Here is a 24,601-nt window from a genome sequence, read left to right on the forward strand (position 1 = left end):
GACAGCTCATTTACACAGATGAGTAACCAGGTGGAAAAAAGGAGATTAGAATGACAACTTACAAGTCCAAGCTCATACAATTCCCTATCCAGAGCTCCTCATCATTAGGCCATCTATCTCTCCATTCTTTGAATCTGGGCTGGCCCACTGACTCGCTATGACAAGAGGATGTGGTGAAAGAACACAGTGTAAGTTTGGAAAGTCAGGACTCAAGAGGTAACGCAACTTCTGCTTTTGCCCTCTGGGTATGTTTCCATCATTATATGCAGAGTTTAGACTATTGGAGGATGAAAGGTCATGTGGAGGAGAAAAGAGATGCCCCAACCAACAGCCAGTACCAAATGCCAGACGTAAAAGTGGGGCCATTCTGGGTTATCCAAACCCAGCTGAACTATCTGACTGACTGGAAACATGAGTGATCCCAAGTGAGATCAGCAGAATCGCTCTGCGGAGCCCAGCCAAAAGTGCTGATCTACAGAATTATGAGCAGATTAATGGTTGTTTTAAACTACTAATTTTTTGTGTGGTTTGATACACAGCAAGAGATAACTGATACACCAGAATAAAGTGATTAATTAAAATACACAAAAAAGAACTTTAACTTCAAGGAAATAGCTACAGAAACAAAATTAAGAGTAAAATAAACAGTATGGCAATTCAGCAAATAAAACCTTCTACATAATAGGGGTTAAAAAATGTTCTGGATAAATTCAACTACTGAGATGACAATATAACTGATAAACATATCAAGATATTAATTTCAGATAGCTAGTTATTGTTATAGAGCTGTTTGACTCCTAAGTTTCTGGGGTTCTTACAATGTTTAGATTGTCCAGCTACAAAGAACCAGAAATTTTTGCCACTGTAAGCAGAGATCAAAATCATGGAAAAATAAAGCATAGGACTGGATAATGATAAATAACAAAGATTTCAATCTTAGCTTAAGGAGGTTAGGGAAGAGAAATAATATGTACTGTGTGCCTATATGTGTTAAGGTAGTATCTGAATTTTATGTTAATGTAAGAATTTTTTTTTAATGTGGGGAAAGGGAAGCCAGTCAGTGAACTATAGAAAATCCTAGCTGCAGATGAAGGGAAGCCAAGACCTAACAGAAGAAGCCTCCACTTCTGTGTTATGTTCTTTGTCCGTAACCATAATCTACAACAGCAGTGATGAAAAAAACCTAAAGAAGGGAGCTGTATTCACCATGATTCAAATGAACTGGAGGCAGAAGCAATGGAATTGAATATATAAATTATTTCTGCAGTTTGTTTTAGCAAACTTAAAAAAAAAAAAGGCAGTTAACTCCAATGAAGTTGGCTTTATGTCCATTAAAACCTCAAAACTGACCAATGAGTCCAAAATTCTCATGGCTACAGTGACTGACTTAGCTCTCTTGTCTACTCCTCAACTAATGAGAGCCCCAACATACAGATAGGGCTGTGAAGATGATAGGCATACGCTCGGGCCATCTTAGCCATCATCTGGAGAAACCTTTTTGAGATTGGAACTCACACAGAAGAAAAGAGTGTAGAGATAGACAGCATTCCCGATACTTTGTTTGGAAGTCTGAATATAGTCACATCAGAAAAAATGAACACCAACCATGGACTTCCCAGATACCTGAGCAAATAAATTCTTTTTGGTTAAAAAAAAAAAAAAAAAAAAAAAGGGAAAAAAAGAAAAAGAGAAACTGTCCTCAGATATCTGAAATAATAACACATCTTTGAGCCCAGTAATATACTATAACTCCACAGCTCAAGAGAGGACAACTCCTATCTCTCATCATCTTTTAGCCATGCAGTGGTTGCAGGGCTTCCCTCAGTTTTAAGACACGTGAATGCTTCTGGCGCTGGGGGTAATGACTCCAGACTAATAAGTACACAAAACTCATGAAGGATTATCAGGAATAGCACAGGCAGTATCTCCTGGTGACTGGTCAACTCCATTAACTAGTTATAAGGTGGATATGATGAGATATAAGTTTACTGGTTCTATCACCTTTAGTTGGATTCCTTAACAAGTCTATAGAAGTTGAATAAGCCAGTATGTCATCAAAAATGGCACAGTAAACAAGAATGATTAATTATATCCATGGTTACAGAAATAGAATGAGAAAGTGTTTTTTTTTCCCCCCTAGACAATTCAAAAGACTTTAAACACCAAATATATATAATAAAATTAAAATACAGGAAAATGTAGAGAGCAAAAAGAATTATCAGAACATCAGGGGCACACTAAAAAGCATTAAATGAAACTTTCTGAACTCTTTACTGAAATATAACTTTAAAGAACTGATTCATTCTCATTCTTACTTTGACTTTCTCTCATCGTGTCCATCTCTGGGATTCCGGTCTTCTCTGGTATCTTCCCGCTTTTCTCGGCGGTCATCTCGTCCTTTGTCTTTGTCTTCCCAATCCCTCTGACGCTCTCGTTCTTTATCCCTTTCTCTCGCTCTCTCTCGTTCCCGCTCTCGCTCTCGTTCTCTCTCCCGCTCTCTCTCTCTCTCTCGCTCCCTCTCTTCTCTCTCTCGCTCCCGTTCTTTTTCCCTATCTCGCTCCCTCTCTCTCTCCCTCTCTCGATCATGGTCACGATCTCGCTCTCTTTCACGGTCCCTCTCCTTTTCTCTTTCTCTTTCTCTCTCCCGCTCCCTAGCACGCTCTCTTTCCAGCTCTCTTTCCTTCTCTCTTTCCCGATCCCGCTCACGCTCCCTCTCCCTCTCACGCTCTCTGTCTCGCTCTCGCTCCCTCTCTCTTTCTCTAGCCCTTTCATCTCTTCTATCCTCCACTCTGTCTACTCTTCGTTCCTCTCTTCTTTCATCACGCTCAAGCTCGTCATTCCTTCCCTGATGTCGAATTGGTGAGCTTGGTCTTTGATCTACAATGAAAATCAAGTTTTGTCAGTGATTAATTTGACAGATAACCTATTGGTAAGACAGTATGGCAAATCTTAAATTTTATCTGTGTATAGGGTCACACTGGCAGCAAATATAAATCAGGTACTATATTTACGTTTTAAGTTAATCATCCAAATAATCACCCCTAGATGTTTACAAATTTTTTTAAAGGTAAGTTTTATTTGCCCTCTAACTAACATGTTTTCTGCTCCCCATCAACCCCCTTCCCACCTCCCACTGATCCACCTTTGATCTTTCTCTGCATGCTCCCTACCCTACCTCCAGCCCACTGCTCCAACCCCACTTTCTGCCATCTCTACCCTTCACCTCTGATCTTCTCTGTCCCCCCAGCAGGACCTGAGAACACTGGTGGCAAAGGATAGGGGCAGCAGGAGGTGTAGAACATAGGAGCTGAAGGAAAAAAAAAATTTCCCTCGTAAGTCACACCTCTAATTTCAGGCCAAAATATATACACATCAAAGTGCAGCTATTATGTGAGGAAAATATAGAACAAAACATCTGTCAATAATTGTTGCTGCAATATCAATTTATCATAAACTAGAATATTAAGGGTACTGATGCTTAGCAATCTTGAAGTAATCAAATGTAAAGTGTTTCATATTAGTGATATATATATTTATAATAAATTAAAAGTTTTATTTAATCATATAACTCATCACTCAGATGAAGAGCTGTTTTCTTAAAAATGTTAACTTATCATCTCATCACATTTTGTATAAATATATTTTTTTAAATACATGAATCATATAAACACAGAGAAAATGAATACATGCTGCCCAAATGCCCAGCTGAGCAGGAAATTAGTCTGGGACCAAAAAATGTATTAGAAATGGCATTAACTTTTCCACAGAGCTAGCCATTTTTGAAAGTAGTTCACTGTGGTAGGATCTAGGCTACTGTGTGATGTTTCTATTTTCGTATTATGTAATAAGGTTTATGGCTTAGTCATAAAGGTCATACTACAATATGGTCAATAGGTTTTCAAGTGGAATATCTAACATCAACTTATTAAGCAGAATAACTTTAGGATATTTCCAGGGAAGGGTTCAATCAATATAGTAATTTGAATTTCCTATCTTATCACAGATGAAAAAGGCAGGACTTACGCATAATTACTCTTTAGAGGTTACATATCAATACAAAAGTTCATAGAATTTTAAAGCTAAAACAAAACCTTGTCCAGCCCTTTTCTTCTTAAAAACACAGAAATTAAGGTCCAGAAGTTGACTGGCCAAAGTCACAGAGATGGCAGATTTATTAGGACATCAGGACTAGAAGTCAATTCTCTTAAACCCCTTTTTACTTTTGCTGAAGCCAACTTAAATTTAAAATGGTTCTATCGTCCACTTTTGATTCCCCAAATGCTACACATTTATGGTCTTAGACTGTCTGAATTCCTGGGTTAGGGGTCATACTAATGTCACAATGATTACAAAACAACGTGAAACTCAATACTGCAACTTGTAGTAATTCATACTTGAAATTTCTGATTATAGCAATGTCAGGGAATAAACTATTTTACTCTTTTTTTGACAGATAAAAATTCTATTTTCCCCAATGAAAAAGACAATGTCTCTTACTTCAAAGAAAATGAAGAGGATATAAGAACATCACTTTAATGTGTCTAAACTATTTTTTTTAATCTTCTCCCCAAAATATGTTCTTCAAAGATGCTCTTCTCTTCATATTATTTCCTTATCTTAATGAATGACATACCCATTCATGAAAGCTGGAAATCTCTGAGTTATCCATCAATTTCACTCTCAAAATATTTCTTTATTCCATTTCCTCTCTCCATCCTTGTGATCTGATCACCTCTTCTTAGATGTCTGTCATCAACAGTCTAACTGGTTGTTACCCTTGTCTTCAGTCCTTCCCCAGACTTAACATACTTTTTTCATGAAAACTCTATTTTTTCTAACTGCTTAAAAGCAGTTGCCTTGTAGGCAGTGAAAAGGCAACTGAATCAAAATTTTTAGCCTGGTTTATTAGGCTATTTAGAACCTGGCCTATAGTCCCTCATCAGTCGTTTTTCCCAGTTTCTTTCCTTCCCTACCAATTATGGGATACCTCTACTCCCAACACCTTAATTCATTACTACTCTACTCTACAGCCATTTGTTTCTTTTAGTCCTGCGTGTCTGCACATGCTATACCCTCTCCCTGCCAAAGTGTTTCTTCCACTGTTCCTCCTAGCAAACTCTTTAGGGAAGCTTTCCTGATCTCAGGACTATCTGCTCCTCTGTCATCTCACAGAACTTCATACAGTAGTAGCTAGCATTCACCAAACTCCAACTGTCTCTGTGTACCTAATCAGCCTGTGAAGAACTAAAGGGAAGACTGAAATTCCTAAGCACAGAACAAGGTGCCTGGGCACATCTCTACCCTCAACCTCTATCAATCTTCCTACTGCTCATCATACTCTGGTCACATTGGTTTTCTTCCAAACTCTAGGACATATTAAGGTATTTCCTATCTCAGGGAACTGGCACATATTCTTCCCTCTGTATGGAATGTTTTTACCCTCAATCTTTGTAATGTTAGCTTCTTCTCTTGCATTTATGCTTCTGCATAAATGTCATCTCCCCAAATTTTACATACACAGTCTATCTAATTAGGTCCCTCTCTTATCCTTTATTTCTATCTGGGAACGTTCTTTGTGTCCTTGACTGCACTCAATAGTCATTTCTCTTTCTGGGTGTAAGGGGGGTATCTTCCCTCCCATTAAGTTCTATAAGCACAAGAACTGTGGTACTTCAAGAACCTAGCAAAGTGCATGAGGACTCAATAAACACTGTGGAATATATCAGTAACCTCAAATATATAGTTCTATTTCAATCATACAACTGATTCTTATTGAAGTAGTTATAGTAAAGTAAAAGAGAAAGAGGACAGAACTTGCATTCAGAAGATCTGAGTCTGAATTCCAGCTCTGGAACTTACTTCTCTGTAATAGTGGAAAAATCAACTATCCTTCTCCTAGCCCAAATCTCCTAAGTTATGAAATGTGAATTCTCTTGTCATACCTACATTCACAGGGATATTATAAAGATAAAAGGATTTTAAAGGATATTTTATATATATTCCCAGACTTAATATCTTTTACAATAGTAAGTCTGGGAATATATAAAAAGCAACTATCAAAGTTCCCGGAAACTTAACACATGAATGGTTGAGAACTAAATATAAGATTGAAACCAAATGTTACTAGTGAATTTCAGGAATAAGATGAAAAAACCTGAGCTAGGATATCCAACTAGGAAAAAAAAAAAAGAGAAAGAAGAGATATTAAAAAAGCATAGCATTACAAGGACATAGTGTTAAAGAGAGGTGAATCAGCGTAAGGGAGGATATAATTTCAGATATCAACACACAACATATAAACTCCAGCCTCATCTGTAACTAAGGAAATCACACACATCTTTTAACCCAAATGCATTAGGCTTACTCTAACAAACTCAACTCAACCAAGTCTGATCTCATCTATACTCCCAAAGTACATGGTCTCTTAGTGACTTCCTTCTTTCATTACTGTCCATATCAATATACACTATTACCTTTGTGATTCAGCCCACTATAAAACATCATTATTCAATTTCCTACTCAATCAAGTTTTGTAGTATATTAATCTCAGCATTATAGCAAACCTTACTGTAGTAACCAGCCAAAGTTAGTAAGACCTTCATAAAATCTTAAAGAGTTTAAAGGCCCTAATACATATAGACAATAAAAGCTTGTTAAAGAAAGTACTTATAAACCCTTCTTAAATGACTTTGAGTAATCTTGCTTCAAAACTGATTTAAGAGGGTAGATCTAATAGAGTAGAATCTAATACAGTAACCAAAAATGTTTAGCTTAAGATATACAGGAATATAAAATTAGCTAAAGCAAGTATTGCAAATTCTCAAGAAGGAACATGCATAAAATATTCCCTCAAACCACCCCCACCCCTACCATCATCAATTTTTTTCCTTTGTTTTTCTGACAGCCCTTACAAGACTCTGTTTATTATCACAGCTAGTGAGTGAGTGTCCAGGATACTCAGGTGAGAAAGTATCTCCTGAAGCAGAAATGCCTAGAATGGGCACATCTACATTCTTTAAAGGGTTGTAAGCTATCTGGTTAAAGTGAGAGACATAAAGTAGGGCACCTAGGTTCTTGTGGTGTGCAAGTACTTATTACACCTCAGTACCTACTCTGTTGCCAAACAGGTACTCTGGTAGCCAGCTATTTACATACTCTCTCTTATACTAAGTAAACAAGGAAGATTACATGAGTAAATATAATAGTTTCAAATGTGTCAACAAGCAAAAGTCTTAAAAGCTGTATTAAAAAGTAAATTGATAAGGGTTTTAGAAGACAATTCTCCCAATCACTGTTGGTCATTATTGAATAATATGCGATTTGACAAACCTCTCTCTCTGTTGTCACGACGGTCTCTCTCTCCATGTCTTCTCTCAAAGGAAGAATCCCTTGCTTGGTCTCTGTTGTCTCTTTCAGGATATCTGTCTCTTTCAGGATAGCTACTTCGAGTTTCCCAGCTGTCATGATAGTTGCTACTACTACTGTGACTATCAATTTGAGAACCTCTTGTGCCTCGACTTCCTAAACAAAGGATATTCACACAAATGTTTAAACACATACACTTTATTAAACAAGTTTCATCAGTCACAATCTTTCTTCCCAAAAAACATACAGGTAAAGAAGGTGTGTTAGTGTTTCAAAGTATGGTAATCATTACTGAAAAGAATATTAAATGTTGAATCAAAACACCCAAGTTGTCTAATGATGGGCTTAGGTAAGCCAAGTCCCAGTTTTTTCTATCGATAAAAAAAGTCTTAATGGAATCATGAAGCAAGAAGGTTCATTTTGGTTAACCCAAAACCCAACAAAACAAAAAATGAAAACTATCTGTTCATATCTAATTCACAGAAATATGAAAATAAAAAAGTTGATACATATTACTGCTTTGATTACAATTTATAGCAAAAACATTCCAATACAGAACCAAGGTATTTTGTTGACATTAAGTGGTGCCTGAAAAATCTTCATTTAAAAATGTGGGAAATGAATGTTCATAGTATAAAAGCCAAAACCTGGGAAGTACCCAAATGTCTTTCAATGGTGAATGGTTAAAACTGTGGTATCCCCAGACCATGGAATACTACAAGGAACAAACTATTAATACATGTAACAACTTGGATGAACCTCAAGGAAATTATGCTGAGTGAAAAAGCCAATCTCAACAGGATATATATAGCATGACTCCATTATGTAACATTTGTGAAATAACAATTATAAGATGGAGGACATATTAGTGGTTGCCAGGGGTTAGGGACAAAAGAGGGGATTTGAGTGTGGCTATAAAGGGGTAATACAGGGAGTCCTGTGATATACAACTGAATATCTTGAATGTGGTAATGGTAATGCAAAGCTACACAGCCACTATAGGAAAACAGTACAGAGGTTCCTCAAAAAAATGAAAAAATAGACCCATGTATGATCCAGTAATCCCACTTCTGGGTATATATCCAAAGGAATTGAAATCAGGCTCTGGAAGAGATACCTCACGTTCACTGCAGCATTATTTACAATAGCCATGACACAGAAGCAACCTAAATACCCTCTGATAGACAAATGGATAAAGAAAATGTGGTATATACATATAATGGAATATTATTCACCCTTAAAAAAAAAAAGGAAATCCTGCCATTTGAGACAACATAGATGAAACTGGAGGACATTATGCTGAGTGAGATAAGTCATACACAGAAAGACAAACAGTACATGATACCACTTATATGTGGAATCTAAAATAGTCAAACTCTTAGAAATAGAGAGTAGAATGGTTAACTGCCAAGGGCTGGAGGCAGAAGGAAACAGAGGTATTAGTCAAAGGGTACAAAGCTTTAGCTGTATAAGATGAAAAAGACTTAGAGCTCTACAGTACAGCACAGTGCCTACAGTTAATACTGTATTGGAAAGTCAAAAATTTTGCTAAGAGGGTAGATGTTATGTTAAGCGTTCTCATCACACACATATAAAATAGTAAAGAGAGAGCAAGAGGAAACTTTTGCAGGCGATGGATATGTTAATGGCATAGATAGTAGTGATGGATTCATGAGCATATACTTATCTCCAAGCTCATCATGTTGAATACATTAAATGTATAGAAGCTGTATGTGCAGCTTTTGGTATGTCAATCATATCTCAATAAAGTGGTTTAACAAAATGCAGATCTACACACACACACTCACATACACACACATTATACATAATAGGCTTTGAGCCTTCAAAGAATTAGAGAACAATTCTAAATACTGTTGCAATGTATTGTAATAGTCAAAATATCAGTATAATTAAAGACCACAAGGAAGAAATTTAAAACATTTTTTAGAAACTAGAAATGAGCTACATATAACATCTAGGAATGAATAAGTTAAGTAACAGCTTAGATGCTGCTAAGAGATAATTAGTTAAAAAAAAAGGTATGTCTGAGGATATGATCCAGGAAACAAAAGATAGAGAGATGAAAAATCCAAAAGTTAAGAATCAAAGAAGATACAATAAGAAGATTCAACATATGTCTAACCTATGCTGTTTAGAGTCACATTTAAAACAAAAAGATACAGCAAGGCTAAAAGGATGAAAAAAGATACTTATCAAATATTAACCAAAAGAAATGTTAGTAAAATAGCCTTCAAGACAAAAAGCTCTATTAGGGATAAAGAGGGTCATTCTGCAATGATAAAAGAAATAATTTGCCTTATGTACACCTAACAGCAAAGTCTTAAAACAGTCAAAGCGAAAATTGATCAAATTACATGAAATCGACAAATTCACAATGACAGTGGAAGATTTCACTCACTTCTCTGTAATGTTAGAAAAAGCAGACTAAAAATAATTATAGATTTGAAACCATAGTTAACAAGCTTGATCTGAGACACCCTTTGCATCCAACAATTAAAAGCACACACAGAACATTATATAAATTTCTGAGCCACAGCTAAGTCTTAACAAATACAAAATGCCAAAGAGTCGACTTTAAAATATTCTCTGACAACAATTAAAATTAAGGAAGGGGATTTATTTTAAAAAGTTATGGTTGGAAATTTAAAATCCTATTTCTACCTAATTCATGAGTCAAGGAAGAAATCATATTAAAACTTACAAAGTGTTTAGAATGGTTACTAATACAATTACCACACATTTCATAACAAAGTAAAAACTAAGAGTAGAATTAATAGAACAAAAGAGATACAAAAGAATATAAACCAAAGATTAGTTGTTTGAAAAGACTCAAAACAGACAAATCTCTGGCAAGATTGAGCAAGAAAAATAAGGGAATATAATTACAGATATAAAAGAGATTTAAAAAAACAAATTTTGGGACATCTTTGTATCAAAAATTTGAAAACAAATTTCCTGGAAAAATATAACTTATTATACTGCTTTAAGAAAAAAACCAAACTACAACTATTACAATAATCTAAATCTGGAACTCTTAAGAGAAACTCAATTGGTAGTAAAAACCACAACCATCAGAAAAATAGGAAACAATGTTTAACAGACAAATGTTGTTAAATTGTCAAAGAACAGATAACTAATCATATATAAATTGTTCCAGAGAAAAAAAGCAACACTACCTAACACATTTTCTATGTCTAGTATAACTTTGATCCCCAAACCAAACAAGAAAAACACAAAAAATGAATTATGCAGTGGCATGCTAGAACCAGTTCACGCTGGCTTGAAAGAGCCAATCGTGTCAGTAGCTCAAAATCTGCTACGGCAAGAATATTTATACCATGAAAATTGGCAGAAGCTAAAAGTCAGGACTTTTTCTGAAGAGTTTGTTGTTAAATATTTACCATCATTCCACTAATTATATGTAATCTCAATTGAAAACACAGATTTTTTTTTTTTTAAAGATTTTATTTATTTATTTGAGAGAAAGAGAGACAGAGAGCATGAGAGGGAAGAGGGTCAGAGGGAGAAGCAGACTCCCCGCCGAGCAGGGAGCCCGATGCGGGACTCGATCCAGGGACTCCAGGATCATGACCTGAGCCGAAGGCAGTCGCTTAACCAACTGAGCCACTCAGGCGCCCGAAAACACAGATGTTTAATTCAACATCAAATTTTAACCTAATCTAGAACTTTAAAAAAATGAAAAAATTCCATTTATCTTTGAAATGCCAGGATAGTTCTAAATTTTAAAGAAATATATAAGTAAAAGGTTAAAGAGACCAACTATGACCTTCTCAAGATACAGAAAAAATGGTCATGAAAGAAGTGAGCTAAGTTGGGGAAATTAGGGGACATCTGTAACAATAAAAAACATCTGCTAAAAATCTACAAACAACATGCTTAATGGTAAAATGCCAACAGTAACACTTTAAAATCTGAAACGGAGCAAAGAAGCCCATTATACTACTTATATTCAATACTATATTGAAAGATGATCAGCAGGTTATTGATAGTAAATAAATAATAATCAGAAAAGAAGAGCCAAATCTGTTCCCAGACATAAATGTTTGAGATAATCTAATTAGATCTCCTACAAAAACAGAGAAACATAACAATGTAAGATTAATATATAAATATCAATTATCATTTCCATACACCAACAATAAGTGGTAGAAAATAAAATACTTTAAAAAGATATTATTTAGTGACACACAGTTATTCACAGAAGCACTGTTCAAAAACAAAGACTGGAATACCTACACATCTACCAATATACGATTTATAGTAGTCTCCCCATCCGTGGCTTCACTTTCTGTGATTTCAGTTACCCACGGTCAACTGGGGTTCAGAAGCAGATGATCGTCCTTCTGACATATCATCAGAAGGTCAACGGTACCCTAATGTTACGTCGCAATGCCTACATCATGCACTTTGCTTCATCTCATTACGTAGGCATTTTATCATCTCACTTCATCATTAGAAGGATGAGTACAGCACAATAAGATATTTTGAGAAAGACCACATTCACATAATTTTCATTGTGGTATATTATCATTATTTTATTTTATTATTAGTTACTGTTAATTTCTTACTATGCTTAATTTATAAATTAAACTTTATCATAGCTGTGTATGTACAGGAAAAGACCCAGTATATAGAGAGTTCAGTATTATCTGAGGCTTTAGGCATCCACCCAACATCCTGGAACACATCCCCTGCAGATAAGGAAGAACTACTGTATTAACTTTAAGTTGTTTGTTCTAGCTCTGTGCAAAAAGGTGTTGGTATTTTGACAGGGACTGCAAAACAAATAATCCAACTATAAAATGGGCAGAAGACATGAACAGACATTTCTCCAAAGAAGACATACAGATGGCCAACAGACACATGAAAAGATGCTCAACATCACTCATCATCAGGGAAATACAAAATCAAAACTACAATGAGCTATCACTTCACACCTGTCAGAATGGCTACAATCATAAGAAACAATAGGTGTTGGTGAGGATATGGAGAAAGGGGAACCCTCCTGCACTGTTGTGGTGGGAATGCAAACTGGTGTAGCCACTCCAGAGAACAGTACGGAGGTTCCTCAAAAAATTAAAAATAGAACTACCCTACAATCCAGTAATTGCACTACTAGGTATTTAACCCAAAGAATACAAAAATACTAATTTGAAGGGATACATGCATCCTGATATTTGTAGCAGCACTATGTACAATAGCCAAATTATGTCAATAGCCCAAGTGTCCAATGACTGATGAATGGGTAAAGAAAATGTGGTGTATATATACACAATGGAATATTAGCCATAAAAAAGAATGAAATCTTGCCATTTGCAACAACATGGATAGAGCTAAGAGTATTATGCTAAGCAAAATAAGTCAGTCAGAGAAAGACAATGTAGATTTCCACTCCTATGTGGAATTTAAGAAACAAAACAAACGAGTAAAGTTAAAAAAAGAAAGAGAGAGAGAGAGAGAAAAGGCAAAGCAAGAAACAGACTCTTACCTACAGAAAACAAACTGAAGGTTACCAGAGGGAAGGTGGGTGGGGAATGGGTTAAGCAGATGTTGGGGATTAAAGAGGGCACTTGTGATGAGCAACGGGTATTGTATGGACATGCTGAATCACTATATTGTACAAATGAAACTAAGATTACACTGTATGTTAACCGGAATTTAGTAAAAACTTAAAACTTTTTAGTAATTCCTACAATGGACAATGTGCACCATTAAGAAGAGGATAGCTGTGTATCAAGCTGACTGATATGTAATGATCTCTAAGGTCTTTTTTCAGTGAAAGCAGCAAGGTGTAGAGTAATATACAGTTTAAAAAAAAATTACGTTTGTAAAACCAGATGGGGATATCAGTAGACATACAAATCTGCTTGTGTAGAATATTTCTGGGAAGGATACAGACAAAATTGGCAAAAAAATGAATGAGGTCAGGGATAGAGTCAAGGCTTTTCACAATATATTCTTTTGTACTTTTGAAATTTTGAACCATGTAAATGCATTATTAAAAAGAGAGAAAAAAAATTTTTAAGTACCACTGACGAGCACCAAAAATGTTGCATACCCAGGAATAAAATATGTATAAGACCTTAACAGAAAAAGTTATAAATTCATAAATTTAATGCATTTGAAATAAAAATCCAAGTTTTTCATGAAATTAAAAAAAAAAAACTCATTTAAAAAATGTGTATGAAAAAGCAAAGGGCCAAGAAAAGCCAAGACAACTATGAAAGAGAAGGTAAGGGGCCTTCAGCTTAATATGAAGCTATAATACTGACAAAGATATACCAAAAGACCAATAGAAATAATGTATGTTCAGAAATCTGCAGCAGTATTTTAGGGGAGGGGAGAAAAGAGAGAGGAACAGAGGTCAAAATTAATTCAGTCCAAGCAGTTTGGAGACAAAGACATTTAGGTAGGTAGTTACTGGGTGTTGGTAAATGCTTTTTAGGGGAAGAAGAAAAATGGCTCAAGATTCCAATGTGCAATCATCTGAAGTGGTTTGAAGCAAGCACAAGTATACTAAGGAATACACAGTCATTTCTGATACCACCAATTTTGAAAGCCCACCATTTTAATTCCACTTTAATAATCATTCTATCATATATGTACCTGTTCAGTAGAAATTATTTCCTTTTGACTCCACTTTTTTGCCTGACAGGAATTTTCTTAGTGTTCCACACTAATCAAGAGGGTAGGCATGACTGGATATAATTTACCAGGGGATCTTAATCAGGACCCATTTATCTTTGCTACTTTAGCCAATTCCTAAATCCTAGGAATTTAACAATTCCTATTTGGAATTTATAGGGAAGGCCAAAATTTAAGTAATTGAAAATTACTTTGATAAAATGATAATGAATGTAAAAAAGAATATATTTAGAAAAGAACCCTTAAAAGATTTAATAATTTCTATATAAGCATACAAGATACAGTTCACTGGCAAGTCAAAAACCTTACCCTTTTCAGGTAATTCTGGACCTCTCCCCCTACTTCTGCCCATCCGGTCATTCCTAATTTCACTTCGAGACTCATTTCTGGCATCATTCCTTATTTCAGTACGAGAACTTTCTTCTCTCAAATGGTTTCTGCCATAACTTCGGGATTCTTCTTGATAGGTATCCTCCTTTCGATGAGAATCTCGACTTTCACGGTCCCTGTAGTCGTGGGTATCACGAGCAGACCGAGAATCTCTGGGATCACGGCTCTCTTTGTTATCTCTGCTATAATCTCTCATCTCCCTGGAGTCCCGAATGTCTCTGGAGTCCCTTAGTTCCCGTCGGTCTCTAGTATCTCTGGTATCTCTTCGATCCCGACCATCTCGAGGTTCTCGGTCATCTCTGTGGTCTCTAGAAGAGCTCTGATCTTGTTCATACTCTCGTTCTTCTCTTGTGTCCTTTTCTCTATCCCTTTTGCTTCTGGTCTCTGTAATGCAAGTTTAGAAATCAACTAGAACTCCTTTCACAAAATTTTGAAGAACTAGACAATACATGTAAATATAGAGCTTAAAAATTTTTTTAAAAATGGTAATTCACGTTCTTTGCAGAAAATAAAAAAAGAAAACATGGGCAAATAAGAAAATTAAAACCATACATAAGCTACAATTCCAAAGGTAATTTTATTAACACTTGGATAACTATGTTCTTGATTAGATAAACTGTGATTAGGATCTTCCCATGCCCCAACTTACCCATACTTATCTTAAACAACTGAAACAAATAAATTGATCTCATATCACTAATGGCTTATTTTTTAGAAACTACTTGTAGACCCAGAGGTACACAGTGACTTTAGCCATCTCTACCAAGTATTAGGCCAAACTAGACCACCCATGACCACCTCAAATGTACTTAAAGCACTTACGAGTGGCCTACAGTTAGTAAGCTGGCTGGCAAAGAGATATTGTTATTCACCCTCTCTTTTCTTGAACTGTTTACTGGAATCACTCCTGTCTCTGAAGTTTTCTCTCCTTAAAGCATCTTCTAACACTTCATAGAAAAATAGGAAAAGAACTTCAGTTTTTAAAAAGCTGAATGAAACTCACTGATTATTTAATTCAACCTTGTCACTGTCTAAATGAAGAAATAAGGGGCCAAGAGCCTAAATGGCTTAGATAACTGCGTACCTAATGGAATTTGCAAAGAATAGAAACTATTCTTTAGATATGCCTAGAACAGGCATAAATTGATTACAGCATTGAAGTCAAAGGACTAATAAGAGAACCTCGGAAAACAAACCCTGCCTTGTTTTTAAATCAGATTCCTTTATGTGTTGCTCTGACCCCCTGGAACTGCCTCAATATCTGAGGCTATTTTGGCAATTATAGCAGCCGTAGGCCTATTGTAAATTTACCTTCTTTTCTCTTTGTCCCAGGTGGCTAGGTCTACAGACTTTCTCAAGCACCCAAACACCTAGTATCCACAAGACCCCTTAGATTTTCACATTAATAACTCATCTCTCCTGTCAATTACATTGTCCATATGCTTATATCCACAAATGCCCTTTAAGAACAGAAGCAGTAGGCAAGGATTTGATAGGTTTCCATCCTTTTCTGTGCACATCTGTGACTTCTAGTCCTCCTCCAATGCCAACTGTGCCTAAAAATATGTTCACTCAGTACCAGATCCTTTTCATGATTCCATCTGTCTTTTCAAATCTAGTTACTATATTTTGTTCTTTACCTACCTCCCCATTCTTCCACTAAAATTATTCTTATTTCAGAAGATGACATCTAAATAGAGGAACAAACACCTGCTACATCTCTTATATGGAAGGTTAAAGAAACATCTTTACAAAGAAACTAAACACATACGGTTTATTATTAAATGGATTCTTCCTGTAACACAGGCCACTCAGCACACACAAAAAAATTCTTATAAGACTCAACCGCGTACTATTTCCCCTCATTATTATTTCAAAACAGACATCAAACACACGAAAGAGTTTTCATTCAATAAGTAGTCATTAAATGTACACTATATTCCCGGTCAACTCTAGTTAAATATTTTTTAAAATTAATAGAAAGGTGCTAAGAGAATTTTCCTATCTTACCAATGTTCCATAAATACTGCTGTGCTGTTCTGGTTCCAAAATGATGTACACAAGAAATATTTCTATACAACAGATGCTCTCTCTGGTCCCTACCTGGGCATTCATCATTTTCTTGAATAAAAGAACTTGATTAATTATTACACTGTTGATAGGAAAAGAACTAAATTCAACACGTTTCACAGGAGACTGCTGTACTATACTCTCAGAGAGGTTTATTTTAAAATGCACATTAAAGAGAAATGTTGTAAGTAAGCAAGTATTTCCTGAGTACTCATTATGTTTAAACACCAACTCAGAAGCTAGGGAAAAAACTTAAATATATAAGGACAAGAAGCTTGGATAAGGAGTACAGAAAGAGATGAGAGCTATTAAGACTATATTGCCAGATGATAATAGCATCTCAGCTTGAACAAGGAGTAGCAAATCCAAAGTTAACTTAATTATCAGGGATCTTGAAAGGAAAACTGCATTGCTTACTTCTTTCTTGAGTTACCCCTAGAAAACTGATCACTTGGTTTACACCGACCTTCTGAAGGTTCCCCCAGCCCTTACCTCTTTATCAAAACATGTCTGATGCTTTCAAACTTTGTCCCCTGGTTTGCTGCTTTTCTTTCCTTCATTTCTTTCTTTTTTTTTTTTTTTTTAAGAATCAACTAAGCAATTAGAGGGATGCTTCAAGAGTCAGATAGCCAAAAATTTCTAGAACTTCAGAGTACTCAAGTGAAACATCTTAACTGAAGAAAGCACTACCTCAGTATACATAAAAATGCCCACTTATGTACATTTAATAGTTTATGTTCCTGTGTCATTATAAAAGCACCTCTTATTGCCCTCAAGAACTCTTCTCTGTTCCAGAAGACTTAATACAACACAGTTTTCTTCTTTCCCTTATTATAACAATAAATCTGAATGTCCAGTTCTTTAATAAAGAAAATACTTAAAGAATTCTAAAAAAATCGGGGCGCCTGGGTGGCTCAGATGGTTAAGCCTCTGCCTTCGGCTCGGGTCATGATCCCAGGGTCCTGGGATCGAGTCCCACATCGGGCTCCCGGCTCAGCGGGGAGCCTGCTTCTCCCTCTGACCCTCTCCCCTCTCATGCTGTTTCTCTCTCACTCGCTCTCTAAAAAATAAATAAAATCTTTAAAAAAAAAAAAAAAAGAATTCTAAAAAAATCAAGATAAAGTACAGTGCATACCTTCCCTTCTTTCATGACGCCGATCATGAGATTGTGAAGTTCGTTCATGGTCATGCCTCCCTTTTTCTCGCATTGGAGAGCGATGTCTTGGGGGACTTTGCTTTCTCTGAGGAGAAGACAGAGAATGTGAAGGATAAGGAGAAGCAGAGCGTCGTAAAGGTGGAGTTATTGTCCTCTGATAAGATGGTGAAGGAGTTCTTTTTCGACGAGGAGAAGGAGAATGTCTTTGAATAGATGATCCTGATTGTGAGGAAGATGAATGATGTCTAGAAGATATAGGAGAATGATGCTGTCCTACTGGGGAAGTAGACCTGCAAAGAAAAGCAACAGTAAAAAAAAACTGAATGCTAAAGTTAAAGCTGAAAGTGTGAATCATAATTCCAAGATAAATATCAATTCACAATGCTGTATGATAAGAAGTTAATTTCAGATCTGATTGATTTTAAGTGAGCCTGAGGCCACAGTTCTAGATGAGATATGCACTGCCTTGCTTCCAAGCTTTCGGTCCAAGGAGCACTCTCCCTGAGCACAAATAGAGAGAATATTACCCTCACTTAAGTATGGAATTCAATCTTATCAGAGATAATCTCTGACAGTGCGAATAGGTACTTAAGAGGCAGGAAACCACACGAGGCTAAAGAGAAAACATACTGTAAGATCTAGACAGAAAGTGGCTGTGAGAATGCCTGTAATTCAAGGCTGTGGGGAAAGGGAAAAGTCATCATTAGCTACGCCAAACCTGAAGTCTGCACTGCCTGGGTTGAGATTTAGGATGGGGAAAGAATGCTACGGTTAAGGAAGGGACATACCGTCTATACTGTCTTTATCTTAAATAACTGGCCTTCACTCTCGGCCAGCACAGATTAACTTCATGAGTCTTGGTTTAAGGAAGGCTTCTTCTACTGCCTTCAAATCACCTTCTTTCACTGCTGCCAGAGAAACAACTTACAACCCCACAAAGCACCTACAATTTGTTAAATCCTGGGCCCTGGTTTACACTGAATATGCAAAATGTGTGTGTGCAATACACACACACTTTTGCAATAACTGAAAAGAAATAAAATGTTTAAAAAATAACATTCCAGATACCACATACCTGGGTTAGTATCATATTCCTCATTCTGAAGACTAGATGTTTGTTCAAAAACATTCTGGAGGCCTAGTCAAAGTATGTTAGAATTACCTTCAGTGCCTATGATAAATATTTTTTAATATCTGCAATGGTGGCAAAATTATTATTAATCCTAAACCAGGGTTTCTCAATCTTGGCGGTCCTGACAGTTTGTATTCAGTAATTGTAGTGGGGGGCTGTCCTGTACATTATCGGATGTTTAGCAGCATCCCCGGCTTCTACCTACCAGAAGCCAGTACCATGCTCCTTCTCACCCTCGTTCATAACAATAAAAAATTACTCCAGACATTGCCTAATGTCCCCAGGAAGGCAAAAATCACCCCTTGTTGAGAACTGCTGGTCTGAACTATGTTGTTTATAAATGATGCCTCAGTAGATCTTTTATCACTAAAAGCACCAAATACATAAAATATATGTTACTGATTCACGGAAGTGATTCCAATATATTGAAAAGAATTTTGCAGAACAAGGATTTTAGCAAATAAACAGAAACACCTAAAAAAAGTCAGCTAATTAGAACATCACATTCAGCTAAACATTCTAGTTATCAGTAATTCCACTAAACCTTCATACTTTTCATAAAAATTATTTCCTTCTCATAAAAAAATAAGCCATAAGCCACTATAATTTAACTGATTCTTAATAGAAATGTATTTACTTACAGGTATGAGCAGAAATGCTCATAGGGTCTTACCCAAATTTGGAAAACCAGCTATGATCAATGGTCATTCAAATGCATCTTACTGAACAGAAAAATACTGCAAGATTGAGAATTAGAATGATTATTGTTTGGTACATTCCAGCTGCAATTTCATCAAGTTCTGGTCAATTTGGAAATCTCTAAAGTGATAAAATAAAAAATGTGACTCTCCACTGAACTGACATTTTGGTTAGTTTCATTTATTTTGTATACTAAAAATTGTTTCAAGAAAGTCTGCAATACCCTTTGGTGATTGGTTCACAGAACTTAAAAAATAAAATAGTTCATAATACTATCTTTAAAAACACAATACAGTCCAATCACAACTCTATTCAAATTTGGTGTTGATAGCATGTAGTAAAAAACTTCAGTTCAAGCTTAGGATAATCAACCTATCAAATGAAGGTCAGAGGACCAATGCACTGTCAAGTTATGGTTTCAGTATTTTTCTTCTTACCCATCCTTCAAGAAAAAAAAAGAAACTAAGAAAACTTGGTTTAATTTAAAAGCCTCTGTTATGGACTGAATGTGTCCCCCCAAATTTATACAAACCCCCAACGTCACAGTATTTGAAGGTGGAGGCGTTTGGGAGTAAATGGCTTCAATGAGGTCCTGCGGTGGGGCTCCCATGAGATTAGTATCCTTACAAGAAAAGGAAGAAACCAGAGCTCACTGTCTCCCTCCATGTGAGGACACAGTGAGGAGACAACTGTTTATGAACCAGGAACCAAATCTGCTGGAACCTTGACCTTGGACTTTCCAGCCTCTATAGCTGTGAGAAATGAATGTTGTTTAAGCCACTCCAGTCTATGATATTGTGTAATAGCAGCCCAAGTTGGCATCTTTATTTTCCTGTTATTATTCTTTTAAAAGTCTGATGACTAAAGAATAGTGAAAAGAGAGGATCTTTTACCAAAACAAGATGCATCAAATTATGGATGTCAGCATAACTGGACCTGGGCCTATGTTCATTCTACACATAGGAAAGGTAGAAAATAAAACTGTCTTGAAATCGGACCAAAATTATTAGTACTTTGGCTTTTAGACGATTGCAGAGGTATATTAAAATACATTTCTAGTTAGAATAGCAGTAATTTGAGATTATTCTTAGGCTTCAGAATTGGCTGGTTTCTTGTCTGAGGAGAAAAAAAGGTGACATTTGACACTCAAATAAAGAAAAGAGTTTATTATTGCATGAAGAGAAGCTCAATACCTTAAAGAAGAAATCTGTGTACTGTCAGCAAGAGCACTGTGATTTATAGCAGAGGGAAAGCCAATCTTTAGCCTGACTTGATTCTAATCAAAAGTTTTTTAATGCTGCTATAATTAGAGGACAAAATGTGGGATGAGAATACTCAGGGCATATTTCATTTGGGGAAAACATGTGAAATGTTAAGAAGTTTAAAAAGAAAAACTCTCATTCAAGATACATTAATTTCACCTACAAACCTGTATGCTTACCCTAGACTTTCTTAAAATTACTAATACCAATTTTTCTTTCAGTAAATGGTTTCTATTTCTCAAATATGAAAATATGCCTTCATAATGTAACTAACATTTATAACTCACCCTTTAAAATCATCATACAGAAGGAGGAGGAGCAAGATGGCAGAGGAGTAGGACACCTAAATTTTGTCTGGTTCCAGGAATTCAGCTAGATAGGTATCAAACCATTCTGAACACCTACAAACTCAACAGGGGATTGAAGAAAAGAATAGCAGCAACTCTCTGAACAGAAAAGAGACCACTTTCTGGAAGGTGTCTTCTGATTTGTTTAGTGTGTATTTTTATGGGGTCACTGTTACCCTTTTAGCATTTTGTTCTCTCATTCATCTATTCTCCTCTGGACAAAATGACAAGATGGAAAAACTCAGCTCAAAAAAAAGAACGAGAAGCAGTACCGACTGTGAGGGACCTAATCAATTCGGACATTAGTAAGATGTCAGAACTAGAGTTCAGAATGACAATTATAAAGATTTTAGCTGGGCTTGAAAAAGGCATGGAAGATACTAGAGAATCCCTTTCTGGAGAAATAAAAGAACTAAAATCTAACCAAGTCTAAATCAAAAAGGCTATTAATGAGGTGCAATCAAAAATGGAGGCTCTAACTGCTAGGATAAATGAGGGAGAAGAGAGAATTAGTGATAGAGAAGACCAAATGATGGAGAATAAAGAAGCTAAGAAAAAGAGAGATAAACAACTACTGGATCACGAGGGCAGAATTCCAGAGATAGGTGATACCATAAGATGAAACAATATTAGAATAATTGGGAACCCAGAGGAAGAAGAAAGAGAGAGAGGGGCAGAAGGTATATTGGAGCAAATTATAGCAGAGAACTTCCCTAATTTGGGGAAGGAAACAGGCATCAAAATCCAGGAGGCACAGAGAACCCCTCTCAAAAATCAATAAAAATAGGTCAACACTCCGACATCTAACAGTAAAACTTACAAGTCTCAGAGACAAAGAGAAAATCCTGAAAGCAGCTCAGGACAAGAGGTCTGTAACCTACAATGGTAGAAACATTAGACTGGCAGCAGACCTATCCACAGAGACCTGGCAGGCCAGAAAGGACTGGCATGATATATTCACAGCACTAAATGAGAAAAATATGCAGCCAAGAATACTATATCCAGCTAGGCTGTCACTGAAAAGAGAGGAGAGATAAAAAGCTTCCAGGACAAACAAAAACTAAAAGAATTTGCAAACACGAAACCAGCCCTATAAGAAATACTGAAAGAGGTCCCCTAAGCAAAGAGAGAGCCTAAAAGTAACACAGGCCAGAAAGGAATAGAGACAATATACAGTAACAGTCACCTTACAGACAATACAATGGCACTAAATTCGTATCTTTCAATAGTTACCCTGAATGTAAATGGGCTAAATGCCCCAATCAAAAGACATGGGGTATCAGACTAGATAAAAAAAAAAACAAGACCCATTGATATGCTGCCTGCAAGAGACTCATTTTAGACCCAAAGACACCTCCAGATTGAAAGTGAGGGGGTGGAAAACCATTTACCATGCTAATGGACATCAAAAGAAAGCTGGGGTGGCAATCCTTATATCAGACAAATTAGATTTTAAACCAAAGACTATAATAAGAGATGAGGACACTATATCCTACTTAAAGGGTCTATCCAACAAGAAAGATCTAACAATTGTAAATATCTATCCCCCTAACATGGGAGCAGCCAATTATATAAGCCACTTAATAACAAAATCAAAGAAACACATCGAGAACAATACAGTATTAGTAAGGGACTTTTATACTCCCCCCTCACTGAAATGGACAGATCATCTAAGCAAAAGATCAACAAGGAAATAAAGGCTTTAAATGACACACTGGACCAAATGGACTTCACAGATATATTCAGAACATTCCATCCCAAAGCAACAGAATAACATTCTTCTCTAGTGCCCATGGAACATTCTCCAGAATAGATCATATCCTAGGTCACAAATCAGGTCTCAACCAGTACCAAAAGATTGGGATCATTCCCTGCATATTTTTGGACCACAATGCTTTGAAACTAGAACTCAATCACAAGAGGAAAGTCAGAAAGATCTCAAATACATGGAGACTAAAGAGCATCCGACTAAAGAATGAATGGGTCAACCAGGAAATTAAAGAAGAATTTAAAAAATTCATGGAAACCAATGAAAATGAAAACACAACTGTTCAAAATCTTTGGGATGCAGCAAAGGCGGTCCTAAGAGGAAAGTATATAGCAATACAAGCCTTTCTCAAGAAACAAGGTCTCAAATACACAACCTAACCCTACACCTAAAGGAGCTGGAGAAAGAACAGCAAATATAGCCTAAACCCAGCAGAAGATGAGAAATAAAGATCAGAGCAGAAACCAATGAAATACAAGCCAAAAGAACAGTAGAACAGATCAATGAAACTAGGAGCTGGTTCTTTGAAAGAATTGATAAGGTTGATAAACCCCTAGCCAGACTTATCAAAAAGAGAAATGACCCAAATAAATAAAATCATGAATGAAAGAGGAGAGGTCACAACCAACACCAAAGAAATACAAACAATTACAAGAACATATTATGAGCAACTCTATGCCAGTGAAGTAGATAATCTGGAAGAAATGGATGCATTCCTAGAGATGTATAAACCACCAAAACTGAACCAGGAAGAAATAGAAAACCTGAACAGACCTATAACCACTAAGGAAACTGAAGCAGTAATCAAAAATCTCCCAACAAACAAGAGCCCAGGGCCAGATGGCTTCCCAGGGGAATTCTATCAAACATTTAAAGAAGAATTAATACCTATTCTTCTGAAACTGTTCCAAAAAATAGAAATGGAAGGAAAACTTCCAAACTCATTTATGAGGCCAGCATTACCTTGATCCCCAAACCAGACAAAGACCCCACCAAAAAGGAGAATTACAGACCAATATCCCTGATGAACACGGATGCAATAATTCTCACCAAAATACTAGCCAATAGGATCCAACAGTACATTAAAAGGATTATTCGCCATGACCAAGTGGGGTTTATTCCTGGGCTGCAAGGTTGGTTCAACATCTGCAAATCAATCAATGTGATAAAATACATTAATAAAAGAAAGAACAAGAACCATATGATCCTCTCAATAGATGCAGAAAAAGCATTTGACAAAGTACAGCACCCTTTCTCGATTAAAACTCTTCACAATGTAGGGATAGAGGGAACATACCTCAGTATCATAAAAGCCATCTATGAAAAGCCCACGGCCAATATCATTCTCAATGGGGAAAAATGGAGAGCTTTTCCCCTAAGGTCAGGAACACGGCAGGGATGCCCACTATCACCACTGCTATTCAACACAGTACTAGAAGTCCTAGCCTCAGCAATCAGACAACAAAAAGAAATAAAAGGCATCCGAATCAGCAAAGAAGAAGTCAAACTCTCACTCTACAGATGATATGATACTTTATGTGGAAAACCCAAAAGACTCCACCCCAAAACTGCTAGAACTCATACAGGAATTCAGTAAAGTGGCAGGATATAAAATCAATGCACACAAATCAGTGGCATTCCTATACATCAACAACAAGACAGAAGAAAGAGAAATGAAGGCGTCGATCCCATTTACAATTGCACCCCAAACCATAAGATACCTAG

General features: G+C 36.3%; 1 protein-coding gene across 4 annotated transcripts in view; it reads right to left on the reverse strand.

Annotated features, from left to right (window-relative positions):
- The window catches only part of ZC3H13 (zinc finger CCCH-type containing 13), a 92,328-nt gene that overhangs the window by 15,665 nt on the left and 52,062 nt on the right, over positions 1–24,601 (reverse strand). For 2 of the 4 annotated variants that reach the window (XM_044913550.1, XM_044913549.1), the window contains exons 9-13: positions 17,648–17,958; positions 14,362–14,826; positions 7,330–7,521; positions 3,224–3,307; positions 2,316–2,877 (exon numbers count right to left, since the gene is read on the reverse strand). In XM_044913550.1, the coding sequence (XP_044769485.1) occupies positions 2,316–2,877; positions 3,224–3,307; positions 7,330–7,521; positions 14,362–14,826; positions 17,648–17,958 (1,614 nt within the window). The remainder of the gene's footprint in view (positions 1–2,315; positions 2,878–3,223; positions 3,308–7,329; positions 7,522–14,361; positions 14,827–17,647; positions 17,959–24,601) is intronic. The other 2 variants (XM_044913552.1, XM_044913551.1) reach the window with 1 other exon arrangement.

This window comes from Neomonachus schauinslandi, chromosome 3, assembly GCF_002201575.2.
Source record: "Neomonachus schauinslandi chromosome 3, ASM220157v2, whole genome shotgun sequence".
Taxonomy (NCBI): domain Eukaryota; kingdom Metazoa; phylum Chordata; class Mammalia; order Carnivora; family Phocidae; genus Neomonachus; species Neomonachus schauinslandi.